This window comes from Amblyomma mixtum, chromosome 5, assembly GCF_055824585.1.
Source record: "Amblyomma mixtum isolate Tamu chromosome 5, ASM5582458v1, whole genome shotgun sequence".
NCBI classification, from domain to species: Eukaryota; Metazoa; Arthropoda; class Arachnida; order Ixodida; family Ixodidae; genus Amblyomma; species Amblyomma mixtum.
Genome location: NC_143016.1, coordinates 88,435,445 through 88,449,054, shown reverse-complemented (window position 1 = coordinate 88,449,054; position 13,610 = coordinate 88,435,445). Strand labels below are relative to the sequence as shown.

Genomic DNA, 13,610 nt, shown 5'->3' with positions numbered 1-13,610 from the left:
CGAGCCTAGTGAAGCTTTTCGCTTCAAAACATAATCACCCACGAAAATGCGTTAACTGAGCTGATGGTTGAGGTCCTCGGTCCAGGAGTGGCCTTGGCCGACGAGCGCACCAGTTCGATGAGCGTTCGTTGGCTCTCCAAAGTGACGCTGGTCAGTTGTACCTCCCACAGCTCGGGTGACACGTCCGGTGTCTGTAAATGCTGCGGTTTAGCCTGGTCACCCCCACGTGGAATCTTGAAAGGTTTGGAAAGGTATTCGGTGCTGTGCTCTTGAGGAAATTCCTTGTGCTCAGCTGCAAAATGGTCAGTCACAAGTTGCAGAAAAGCAGGTGGTAGCAGCTATGTCGCTCGGAAGGCCTTTACACTCTGTGACGGTTCGGATGAAGAAGGAGGCAATGAAGGTGGTGGCCCGAACACGTCGGCGTGTAACTTGTGTATACGGATGGCCGGTGCGATGAGACATGCGTGCTGTCGTGGTGTATGGCTCTTGACTAAGGAAAGAAAAGAAGAAATTGTAATGCAGGGAAAGGCTGCACTACATGCGACGTCGACATGATAGCGTTGATAATTGATTGTAAAACATTTTATTCGCCGGAAAGAGCTTGGTAAGAGGTCGCGTTAAGTGGTCGAGAGTACGCAGCCCACGACGACTTTGTCAGCCCACTCCACCGCTCGAGAGAAGGAGCTGTAACTAGATCACCCGGAGGTGGCTCTATTTTGCAGTCCAACAGGATGTGATCGCAGGTGGCTCGTTGGCCACAGTGTTTACAGTTTGGGTTGTAAAGATCTGGATAAGTGTGCGCGAGGAGTGATGGGGTGCGTATCGATCTCGTCTGTAGACGACGCCACGTAACCTCTTGTTCTTTAGTAAGTCTTTTGTCTGGAGGGGGGAAATTCTCCTCTCTAGTTTAAAATGATTGGTGAGATCATGATATGTGATCATGGAGTCCTTCGTGAAATTCAGGGAGCCAGACTCATCCACTGCCCGGTCGACGAAACCTCGGGCTTTATTGTGGTCTGCCTCGTTCCCCGGATTCCCGAATGGGCTGGCACCCATATCAGTTCGGAATAATTTGGTGAGAATTTGGTTGCGTTAAGGATTTTAAGGGAGGTGTTTGTAATTCGGCCTTTTGCGAAATTATTGATACCCATTTTGGAGTCGCTGAGGATGATGCTGTCTTGGATATGCGCTAGGGCGAGGGCTATAGCCGCCTCTTCTGCCGTTTCAGAGGATTTCGTTTTGATTGTTGCCGAGACGATGGTCACCATTCTCGTCCACAGCCACAATTGCGAATTCATTCGTATGTTTATATTCTGCCGCATCTACATAAAGTGTTCCAGCGCACTGTCTGTATTTATAATGTAAGTCTTTGGCCCGTGCTTGTCTTCTACCCTCATGGTGTAAGGGGTGCATGTTTTTGGGGAGTGGTTTGATTAGTAGGGCCGTCCTATAGTCGCGGGGTAAGTCTACTTTGGCATCTGTATTCGTAGGTTGAAAGCGTTGATAAGCCAGATTTCGATTTCGGAGATGAAACAACGACGTCATATGAGTGTGCGGCATGAATAAACCATACAGCACGATTTTGTGGTACGTCAATTGTAGAGAAGTTGTAAAATGGTTGTAATGCAGTCACCGTCACGTTTGTTTACTCTCTTTTACGACCGCAGAAAGCTATTGGCTGTACGCCGGAGGATTATGCCTCTGGCCTGAACAATTGGGAAATGACAGAATAAGGGAAAGACAGTGAGCTGAACCGGCTGTGATAAAGGAACGCACAGCTCAAATCACACGCAGTTTCGCGCAAAAACTGGAGTGCCGCTATCGCTATCATACCGGGCCGGATATGCGGTGTTCAAGTGATAACGCACGCGATAATAAAGAGCTGTTATTTGGCCCTCGAATACATGACTGCAACGTAGAAATGCTAAGTGGATAAGTCACTTCCTCTTCATTTTGACTACTTCACGCCCGCATGCTTGTATACATAATCATGATCGCCACAGCAGGAAATGAGTTTTCATATAGTTACCACCGACGTTGGACAAAGCGAAAAAACTTTGTTTGCTTGAGGCAGCCTAGTTAATGATATCTGTGCCCGAGTGCTAGCTAAAAGAAGCGGTGTAGACTTGCAACGTATATAGTTCTCTCTGGTAAAAAGGAAATGGCGTCGAAGAAAGCGAAGACGAACGGGCTTCGCGCGCCATCGCATCGAGAGAGCGCCTAGGAACAGACTCGTTTCGCATGCAGAAGAAGAATATGCGTAAGTCATGTTTTGCTCGCTCATATCGATACCCTGCTGCGTAGACGTTTGTGACTGCCTTGGAACATGCAACGTAGCTATAGCTGCCAGAGCCTGTGCACGTACTATACGCTGAGGGAACACGCGTTCGTCTGATGCTTTCTGAATAGCCCATGGTGCAAGGAGCGTTGTATTCACAATCAGATGCGACCTAACGGAGTCAGCAGTATGGCCAATGCACGCTAAGTTGAAGGGAGTTCGCAGGTCGGGCTAGACATGGCGACGCACTAACACTGATGGGTTCTCCGACAGGCATGAATAATGATAAACACTGGACAAAATTAAAATCTTTCCTCACGACTGTCAGTGGTGCCGTGGACGGGTGAAGTGAACGCGGAGCGTGGCGCTGAGTTCTACTGTATTTACGTCTGACACGGTGAAAATGAATAGCCATGCTGGGCTGGTGTGTTTCGTCGCTGCTACGATTGCGCCTAATCATGCGCCGTGTCCCGGCCGGGGCGTACGTTGCAGTATTCTACCGCAGCGCTGTGCTCCATGCGGCGGATTTATGGGGAACTATTGGAATGGGCAGATACGGGGTCCTTTATTTGCGCAAAGCATATTTCTAAAGTTTCTTTAACAAAAAAAAAGAGAGGAGATACGTTGTTTTCGCGCATAAAAATTTTGCTCCCCATCCCGCCCCCTTAAATTCGCTCACACATGCTTTTCGCGTAAAACAACTCTCGATTATCTCGCTCAGCTGAATGACGACACCTAACCGCGCGCGTGTTGGTGCACCATTTCTGCTCCTTCAAGACACTGCATGCACTCGAATGAAAGCAGAACACCACATTTCCCATAAGTACATCACTTTTTCGACATGGTCCCCAGCAGGGGCGATGCGCTAGCCTACTTGCGCCATAAATATACTACTCTCTGTCGGAGAAAAATGAGGCGAGCCTTTGACAACAGCCGAATCAGGCAGCAGCGTCCATTGCGTGTGCAATGGACCATGGGACATTGAGAAAGTGCATAAGATGTCCACAAAAGTCCTTCCGACTTACTATCAGCGTAACATGTACAAATGATCACCTCGAAAACATAACGTCAATGCCGTGTGGATGCCATATATGCTGCTAGACATTGGGCCGGTGCAGTTGTATTCCAGTTTTATCCTGTAAATATCTAAATAATGTAACCTCTATACAACAAAACTTTTGGTACCGTTAGTCAATGTCCTGGACTTGCCTTCCGGTTCAGTATCAAGTTCGCAGATGTTAAGTGCTTGCAGTCTATAGCAGCAACATTTTGCGTAAGTTTGGAATACTACGTCTAGTTGTGCTTGTCATGGGCTTTATGCGAGGAAAAGACCACTCTCAAAGTTGCAGCAATGAAAAAGGCTTGCTCTTCCACATCAAGCTGCAGCTAGCATAGAGGCGTAAAGTTTTTTTTCGGTAATCTGCAGCCTGATATGCAAAATTTTCCGCTTACGTGCCCAAGTAACAAAGCAATCTGTCATGATACCACTGGCCGATGCGTATGGTACAATCAGAGCGTGTTCGAGCTGTAGCATCCCGAAAAGCTCCTTGCAAATGATGCGAATCACGCATTTCGGATGTACGTGTTGTTCTACGTTTAAGATAACAATTCATGTAACATCACATGGATGCTACATATACGCTTGTATCGTGCTGGCACATATAATGGACGTTGATAGTTGTCTATAGGAACGGCGCGCACTGCATTGGTGACATATATTCGTCGGACGCGAAATGCGTATACGCGAAATGCGTGGAGGAGATAAACAGCTACAAATTTTTCTGAGATGGCATGCAAACATGATGCACCGATGCCCGAAATGGATTGCCACTGTTGTGGACTATGTTGAAAAATAATGTTCTCCCGAGAAATAGGACACGGAAAACTTTCGTCCGAATAACAACACTTACAAGAAAAAAAAAAAAAGGTACAGCCCTAAGAGGCAAAACTGGCTGACCGCCTTTCGTATATTTCTTGTCCATTTCCTTGTTTCTGTGCACTATTATGGTGACTAAACGCGCGTTCTATGCCACGGCCGTTTTGTTTACCCGCCCGTAAGTGCAGCTGCAGCAATACAGCTGCAGCGAAAGCGTAAATAAAGAGAAAGGCTGATACCATCGGACAAGCAAAGCGTTGCGCATCAAGGAAGAAACAGAATTCAGTGTGTACCGTGGACAAATACTGTGTAGGTGATGCGGAAGCTCTGCATGCGTCGTCCTAGCCTAATTACATTGTGCAACTTGCTAGCCACCTTGTCTTTTCTTTTTTCACCCCTGCAGATTCTGCGCAGCCACTGCCCCACATGCTCGCTCGGTATGTATGCAGGTGCACCCGCTCACGCAACGCACGCGTTGCATGCGCTATAGCGCGCAGATAGATGGCTTTCACCAGACCTCTTTGATATTACCAGCTGCGAAACGTCCCACAGGGACTAGGTATCAAAAAACTGCAGTTTGGGGTGGCCAAAATTCGAGTGTTGACAGATTGCCGCGCCGTTCGCGGTGAATAATGTAAACTGTGTTCAAGTTGCAAACTTCGATGATGAACGCCCAACCACTGCGCCCAACCGCCTGCCAACAAAATCAGTGAAACAGATGCATTAACAAAAATCCACATATATAACAGTCCAACAGATAAATTAAGAGATAGGCCGCCGCGGTGGCTCAGTGGTTATGGTGCTCGGCTGCTGACCCAAAAGACGCGGGTTCGATCCCGGCCGCGGCGGCAAGAATTTCTTTGGAGGAGAAATTCTAGAGGCCCGTGTACTGTGCGATGTCAGTGCACGTTAAAGAACCCCAGGTGGTCGAAATTTCCGGAGCCCTCCACTAAGGCGTCTCTCATAGCCTTAGTCGCTTTGGGACGTTAAACCCCATAAACCAACCAAACCAACCAACCAAATTAAGAGATATAAGAAACAAAAAACGGAAAAGCCCTTCATAAGACAATGGCTACATACGGCAAGTTAGTATTTGCCGCTTCCAAATGGCGCTGCTATCTGTAGCATCCGACAAGTGGCTACTATAACTGGCCACTTTTTAAAGCGAAGTTTCCCCACTGGCGAGATAACTAGTTTCACGTGACGTCACAGGCGCCATCTTTCCCAAGCTTTCGCTGCGCTTTCTGGACCCAAAGATGGCGGCTACTGTGCCGTCGGTGCAAACTGTGCTGTTGTGCGTGATTCTTCGAGTTTTTTCTCTCAACCGCATATAAAATTGCTTGTTGAACTGAGATGAACTGAAATGAAAATGAATTCAAATGCATTTAATATACATTGAAGTCAAAACCAACTAAATGAATACACCAGATATACTGGAACAAGGGAGCACGAGCGAGCCATGTATGCCGCACAGTCTGTAAGGAATCTGCTCACTTGAGCTGCAGAAAAAAAAATCAACCCACAGTCAACAAAATCAGTAAGGGGAACACGCGCGCGCTCGCAGCTCACTTGCGCGCGTTGCCTTACCTGCAAAGCTAAAAGGCACAGCTCGACGGTACTTGCACTCCGAGTTCCTACAATCGGTGTGCTCGCATGCCCCGTGCAAGCGCCTTCCTAAGTATAGTGACGCAGCTATTTTGCGCCCCACGCATTGCAAGGCACACGCGAGCGCGCCGCTCATTATGACCGCAGCACGCAGGCGTCGACAGTCCCATCGGATCGCGCTTTATCGAAGTAATCTTAAATAAGCACCATGAAACACAACAACAAACATGCAGGGAAGCCCCGCTGTTTCGATCAGAAGCTAAATGCTTAACTCTTCTGCGTCACAGGGGCTCAGAGTGCTTCGTGAAGCGAGCTCTGACCGCACTTCTATTCAGCACGCGTGAACATATATGGGACATTTTTCAAGGCCGCATTCTCAGAAAACTGTGCTTAATAAATTTTTATGTTCGAGCAGATGTATTTAACGAATTCACAGAACGGAGGATGCACACCGCTACACGTACCGGATAGACGAAGAGGGAACTGGTGGTGCCGTTAGGCTTAGCAACGCTGTCATATAAGAAAATGTGGAGGTTTTCGATTGCTCTGTCTTACCATGACACTGACATGAAAAGGACAACTTTATCACTCAAAATTTATGGCTATATATACTTCAGCGGTGTCCAAGTGTTTCAAGGATCAAGGTTCGGGTATAGTTCGGGGTTCATTCCCAGGACCGCTAGGTACCAACAGGTTTTCCAATGGGTAAGCTTTCCAGTCGCCTGGTGCTCGGCTTCGTTGGGGTCAAATGTTTTTTTAAAAAATGGCGTTTGCCTCCACCTACGCAAACGAAAACACCTTGTCATAGCACTTTTCGGCCAATGTTGACCTTGCGCCATGAAACCCACCATCAGCATCATCAAACCGACCGCTATGCACAATCTGTCGGCGAGCGCCGAAGTCAAGGAAAAACCGTGCGACAGGGCACGGTACGAGGGGAAAACCGTACCAGTGTCTCCTCTGGAGGCTCGTGTATAACTGTCACGTGTGCGCAAACATAAAAGCGAAACACGCTACGGTATTCGAGTATATGCCCACCACGAATGTAGGCTGACACTTTATGTAGCTAGGAGCCAGCGTGGGGATTAAAATTATTCACATATGTCCACACATTTTGAAACGGTGTGAATCACAAGGCGACAAACTTAATATGTGTGTGCGTGTGTATAGGCCAGAACCTGGTCTTCCCGAAGCGACATTTTGGCTATGAAAGGACACCGTAGAAGAGGGCTTCTGTCTACTTGAGACCGCCTGGTGTTCTAACCGTTCGTTGACATCGCACAGCACACAGGCGTTTCTAGATGTCTCCACCGAAATGCGACTGCCGCGGCTGGAATTTGATGCCGCGAACTTGGTGCCAGTAGCTAGACGCCAAAGCGACTGTGTCACTCCGGCGAATGAAGTAATGAAGAAAGTGAACCTCAGGGAAGAGAGGCGAGAGCGATGAACCGCATAGAGAGCAGAGGATGTGGACATCTGGGAAGCCAGAAAAGAGGTCAGAGAATGTGCGAGCCCTGCTGCCGCATTCCAGGTCACGCTCTCTCTCGCGCAGTGCAGGCTCAACGGCGAGGAGGAACAGGTGCAAAAATACATGTCGTGCCTCTTGCAATACAATTCCGCAACATGCGCAGCTCTCCCAAGGCCCAAGACATCAAAATTTTCGTAGTGTATTTTTGCATTCGTATGATGCGCAAGGCATGAATCACGATGAGAAATACGCCTAAGCTCAGTACGTAACTTATAATTGAGTTTATTCTTCTAAGCAGTTCCGATTTCAGCACTAGATGGACGGGTATGACGTCACAATTCAGCACCAGATATCGTAAGGCATATAAAAACTGCAATATAATGCTTCTTTGTTCACTTGCTGCCATTAAGTTTCTGCAGCTGTTTAGCGTAATAGCCTGTACGCATTAAAAGGACAAATCACGGGTGAAATTGCAGTTTTTGTACGCCTCACATGATTCCATGCTCACTTGTGACGTCGCAGTCATTGTCTGGCAACTGAAACCGAACCTCGAGAAAAAAAATTAAATTACAAGTTACGCATCACTCCGACGCAAAAAAAAACTCCGAGAAATCTGGTGTCTCCACTCATTTGGGGGTTCACTGGCGACAGCTCCACCCAGTTTTTGTTCTTCATAAGAATAGTTTCTGTGGCTCTTTCTGATAACGTTAATGTTTAACCGGAAGCAAACAACCAATTTATTGCTGAGCAAATGGATTTAAAAAATTTTCCCGCCACTCAAGTTCAAACTTGTGACGTCAAGATCTGAAAGTACTCCGTGATCGGCGACTGGAAGTAGATGGAGGTGCAGCCTAGCCTCAGGGATCTGTGCAAAAAAGGCTCCGCAACGCAGTTTGCTTGCGAAAGCTGCCGGTGGTGCCTGTAATTAATTTACCTGTTTTAGGTAATGAATGCTCCATTTTCAGTGAAAATAGCGTCTTGTGCAGTAATCAATCAATACACACCAACTTGAATTTCCCGTCAGAGTACCTCCCTCCCTTAAATGAATTTCCCCTCAGAGTCCCTCCCTCCATCAAAGTAATCAGATGTCTTTGGGAGATAAGAAGCGGCCAATTTTTTTTTTCACCCGAGAACAAAAAGTACGCTTTTGGTGAAAAGAAGCGAAACCGCGAGGGTTTTCATTCTGGGCCAAGCTGCATCATTATGCATCGCCGACGTTCAAAACCTCTTGGAACTCTTACCCTTGCCCCAAGACATAATTCCATGGATGCTACAAGAGTCCCACTACACTGCTTGGAAACAAACAACTTGGGCTCTTTACCTTTGACAAAGACTGTACATGTGCACAGTTCACGGCGCGCTAACCTTCCGTTTCCTGTCTGAAACAACAGCGAGAAAGACGAGGCACCCGAGCCTGTGATCCCAGACGGCGCCGTCTACGTCATTGGCGCCTTTGTCCTGTGCCTGGTCCTAGGAAGCCTGCTCTTCATGGCTCACGTCATGATCTCGGAGAGCGGTAAGTGCGCTTTTCGAACAATCAAGTATAAGCATCGCACCAGAACCATGTGGTCACAGCGTCTAATAGCACCTTGTGAATCTGGCGCATCCATTCACCTAACTACACCGGTGCTCTGCAGTTAAGCCAACTACGCAGAAGAAAGTTCAGTTATGTGGCAAAGCCACTCTGCCAAGACGCGCGTGGCTCCGTTGAAAACTTGGGGATGGCCGAAGGTCTGCTCACCAAAAACGGAAAAAGCGCGGGTTCTCAGCAGCGTTCCAAGGGCCGAATCACCACCGGAAACACGGGCTCCCTTGCTATAAGTTGGCGAGTAGAGCTTCGGCCGTCCCCAGGTTAACGGAGCCACGGGCACCCTGGTAGGGTGGCTTCGCCGCATAACCTAAATTTCCCTTGAGTGGTTGGTTTTATTGCAAAGCATCGATGTAGTACCGCCGTTTTCACTACCTCCGCTCCGTGAAGGCTGGCTCACATGCAAGCGACTGAGCGATTGAGCGGCGCGTCGCAGCGAAAAAATGGCTGAGGCTTAACTTGGTTAAGCCTGGAGAATGCGAAGCATCATCGTGTCGCGTGATTTGGAGGCGCACAACCACAGCGACGGCGCGAGGTGGGCCCCCGTTTCTCTACCGTCGTGACGTCATCGTGTCACGTGGTGTGACGTCATGTATCACGTGATTTGGAGGCGCATAACCACGGTGAAGGGCTGAAGTGGTAGCTAAAGTAGTATGCTTCGCATAAAATTTACAGCTTGTTGGCACCTCGTCGCTCCGCCGTTTTCACTACCTCTGCTCCGTGAAGGCTGGCTCACATGCAAGCGACTGAGCGATTGAGCGGCGCGTCGCAGCGACAAATTTACAGCTTGTTGGCACCTCGTCGCTCTGGCTGCACGAGCCGTCGCGACGACTCGAAGCAGGAATTGCTAGCGTTTTCACTTGCATGTGAAACAGGCTTGACAGTCGACGTGGGCAGATGATGGCTGCCGGAAAGCTGCAACAACGGACCATGTCACAGGTTCCGGAGCACTATATCGACGCACACGAGAGGCTCAAACGCGTGCCGGCAGCTTGGTTACTAGCTGTTCTCGCCGCTATACGTTCTGTGGCTATGTTGGCAAATGCAAGATAACGGTCAACCGTGGGGCGAGCGCTTGCCGCACCACCACCAGTCACCCGTGTAGCGAGGCAAAGCCTGCCGCCTGGCATCCGAGCGGGCACAATATATCCGTTTTATGGCAGACCGCGTTCGATATATAAAAAAAGAAATGCGCGTGTTTGTCAAAAATATGTAGGAACAGTTCAATATAGCCAATAATTCGTAATATCTGTATTCGCTGTAACGAGTTTCGACTGTTTCCAAACCTATTCAAACTGTGCAGCACTATCAAATGTGGCAGTTTTCGCTCGCACTCAGCTGGCAGGCATTGGAGCACTAAAGGATATACAAAACAGTGCCCAGTGCACAGGCGGGCTATACACTTCTCATAATGATGGCAAATTCAGCAGAAAATTAATGATAATGTGAAATAATTTATGAGACAAATGAAACAACCCTAGTTGCAGCTGAACTTTGTCAGCTGTAAAGCATTAGATTGGCGAAATACTGCCAACCTCACCAAGTTGTTAAAATCGGAACCTAACTCCTTTCTCTTTTTTTTCAGTGGCAGTTGGAGCGAGGAAATGATGGGCACAAATTTATCTCCATCTGAGCAAGACAATGGCTTGAATTGCGCTTCATCAATGTCGTGCTGTGCCTTGTGGCTCTGTGCTGGACTGCAAAACCACTACTGAGAGCAGCACTATCAGTTGCGATGGATTTGTGTGTCGCCCGACTCCTATTATTAATTAACTGAGTGAGGCATCTTGAAACAAGTGTTCTTTGGTCCACAAGGATGCCAGTGCAAGAACTGAACGTTTCCAGTTGTTCTTTGCTGACAAGGACATTGTTTATTTGGGCATTCAGGTACTTTGTACAAAAATAAAGATGCAAGATATTAAGGGTGTGAGACAGCTTTGGCTCTACTGTTTATTCAAATCGTGTTTGAAAGCGCAGCAAGGCTAGATGCTTGCAGAACACCATAAATTACTTTCTTTACAGATATGTACATGTTATAAACTATATGTGAAACTCACAACATACACAAGCAAGAAAAACTAGCATATATAAATTAGAAGCTTGCTTGAGGAGAGGTGGGAAACAGAGAAGCAAAAATGCAGGGGTTGGGAGCTTTGCGAGGACAAGACACAGGAGAAGAAAAGCTTAAAAAAATTTTCTCAAGAGAATCCTAAAAGGCATTTTGTTCCACTTTGATGGTCCTAAGCCAGACGCGGGTGACTAGAGCTGGACAATGCGCCATTCACAAAACTGTAGTGTCTCCTAGCATTAGGATGACAGCATTCTTCCTTTCATGCCAAGCATTTGCTCGCACGATGCCCAGCCAAAATCTTCATGGCCTTGAGCGGGCAACCACAAGTGCTGTTTTGTTCGATTCAACTCTTCAGGCATACTTTACAGCAGTCAAAACAATCTGATAATGGCTATTTCAACAACGGGCTCAGTTCCGCAAGGGTACTAATGTGCCAGCAGGCGCATGCAGTGCAGCTGCTAAGTTACGCAGCCAATACTTTTTAAAAATGCTGTCACAATGGGCCCGTGATTCCTTGCTAAGGTCGGAAGACAGCTTGGAGGCCTGCCGACGTCAGGCTCTCCCTTGCTTCAGGACCGGCCATTTTTTTTTTTCCTTATCAAGTTGCTTCTCTCCTCATTCTCCCTTTTCTTGCTAAGAACTGTAGTAAACGGTGGATGGCACTGCCACCGTCGAATACTGGGCTGAAAGTTCTTAGCTGAAGAAGGTAGCAGCCTAGGCACTCTTCAGGAAACATACTTTTCCTTTCAAGGAGGGGCAATAGTAAAAAGGCTGGTGTCATCGAAGACAAACAGCTCGCTGCCCAGCTTCAAGCCGTGGCATGCTGTGTAAAATGCTGCTCAGTGCAGGAGGCCATTCTGAGTGCCACTCCTCCACCAGGTGTCACTGATGGCAGCAGAAGTGCCACAGTTGCTTCCGCAATCACGAAGAAAAAAAAAATGTCAAAGGTGCTACACTGATGCTTGACAGTCGCACTGGTCAGAGTGTTCTGCACCGCTGGTGTCAGTCTCTTGAGAAGCCAGACCTCCTGTGGTCAAATGAATGTCCCACAAAAAAAAGGAGGCAGCACGAGTCCTCCGAGAAGTCCACAAAGGCACTGACTGACGATTGGCCGTAGTGATTTTGTTCGCCTTTTGCCCCTTCTCCTCTTCATAGGGGTGTCGAAGGGTGTTCGATCAGCGGGGCCTTGGCACGGGAGTCTTCAGGACAAGTGCACTCTCCGCTGAGATGATGGGGAGAGCGTTGTCCCGATGGAAATTTACGAGGTGGCTGACACTGTCAAAGGTGCGGTCTTTCGTGCGAACCTGAAACAGAGCAAAAGGAGAGGCAGCCTGATCAGAAAATGCATCCATCACCAAGCGAAAAAAATGTGTAAAAAATATGTTAATTCAGTTTTATTTTTCCTCAGGTTAATGGCATCAAGAATTTCAGATGAAAGCAACACACTGCTACTCCTTAAGATGCATCGGGTAGATAACCAATATTTGAAGTCATATCAAGATTAATGATAAAGGCAACTGCAGTGTACTTATCTTTTTCAGAAATATGAGAGAGGCAGAAAAGCCAACGAGAATAGTACAAAGTTTGTCACAGTGTGCAAGAAAACTAAGAAAACTAAGTGAAACTATTAGGATGACAAGAACTAGAGCAACTTGAGCACATACTTCAATAGCCTGCATTGATAGTAACCTTTAGTTGCAATTCTGAGAGGATCTAGTTCTCATCTTCCTTTCAGTTCACTACAGCTTTTGACCTCAACCCAGTTCAGTTGCCGAGTGCCTACAGGGTTTGGCTGCTGAGCACGAGTTGGTGGGTACGGTTTAGCTGCAGTGACCGCAATTCTATGAAGGTGAAATGCAAAAATGATCATGTACTCTGATTTTAGCAGGTACTAATGAACAACAGTTGACTGAAATTAGCTAATCCTAAAAGCTAATTAAATCCTCAATAAAAATATTGTGGGGCTAGTTGGTGATGTATTTTTTGTAGAAAAGTACATGAGCACTACTTTTTCACAGACCAACACACACACAGATATGAGTATGACACAGGCACATTTGTTTGTATGCTCATCTGAAAAAAATGCTGAATTACTTTTCCAGCAAAAAAAAAAAAAATCTTGTCAACTGCTTGAATACATTTCCATGCTTCTGCATACAGATTTTGTTTGTTTTGGAAGATATGAATATTTTTTGCAGCAACGAGAGATTTTACTGTGCCATGAATTGATAACATCTGCAAGGATTGATCTGAATATAACTAAAACAGTAGAGCATGCTTTTTTAGCTGTACTGAGTCAATATCCATGCAGACAAAAGCTTTTCATCTGTGCTGCTGAGATGTGCCTTTTTGAACCGCAACAAATTGCAGCATGCACAAGATTCAAAAACGTTCCTCGAAGCTGCGCAGAAACATGCAATCAAGGCACAATGCAAGAACGTACAGGTGTGGAAACTTTCCACTGTTGAAAGGCAAGCCAATGCCTGGGTGACATCTCATAAAAAAAAAAAAAAGCCACAGACAGAGGCATACATTGTAAATGTAAACTGCACCATAACTGCATCATGAAAAATTTATACTTTGTAATAGGCACGACAATCAAGTGGAGCTGATTTCTTTTTTGGCCACCAAAGGCAACAGCAGCACTGCCACACATCATGCCAGAAAGAGGGATTCCCTTTCTCACTGTGTGGAACGCAAGTATATATGTGCCCACAATGAGAC

At 47.0% G+C, this 13,610-nt stretch overlaps 1 protein-coding gene and 1 long non-coding RNA gene across 4 annotated transcripts in view; one reads left to right on the top strand and one right to left on the bottom strand.

Moving 5' to 3' along the window:
- Positions 1-2,751: 2,751 nt before the first annotated feature.
- Positions 2,752-10,745, top strand: LOC149342936 (uncharacterized). Its single transcript, XR_016283085.1, has 3 exons — positions 2,752-4,591; positions 8,619-8,743; positions 10,401-10,745. It is a non-coding gene; the product is annotated as an uncharacterized LOC149342936 (long non-coding RNA).
- Shc (SHC-adaptor protein) overlaps positions 10,734-13,610 on the bottom strand; it is a 33,466-nt gene continuing 30,589 nt past the window's right edge. For all 3 annotated transcript variants that reach the window (XM_089545476.1, XM_089545477.1, XM_089545475.1), the window contains exon 12: positions 10,734-12,190. In XM_089545476.1, coding sequence (XP_089401602.1) covers positions 12,062-12,190 — 129 coding nt within the window. In that variant the 3' untranslated portion in view covers positions 10,734-12,061. The remainder of the gene's footprint in view (positions 12,191-13,610) is intronic.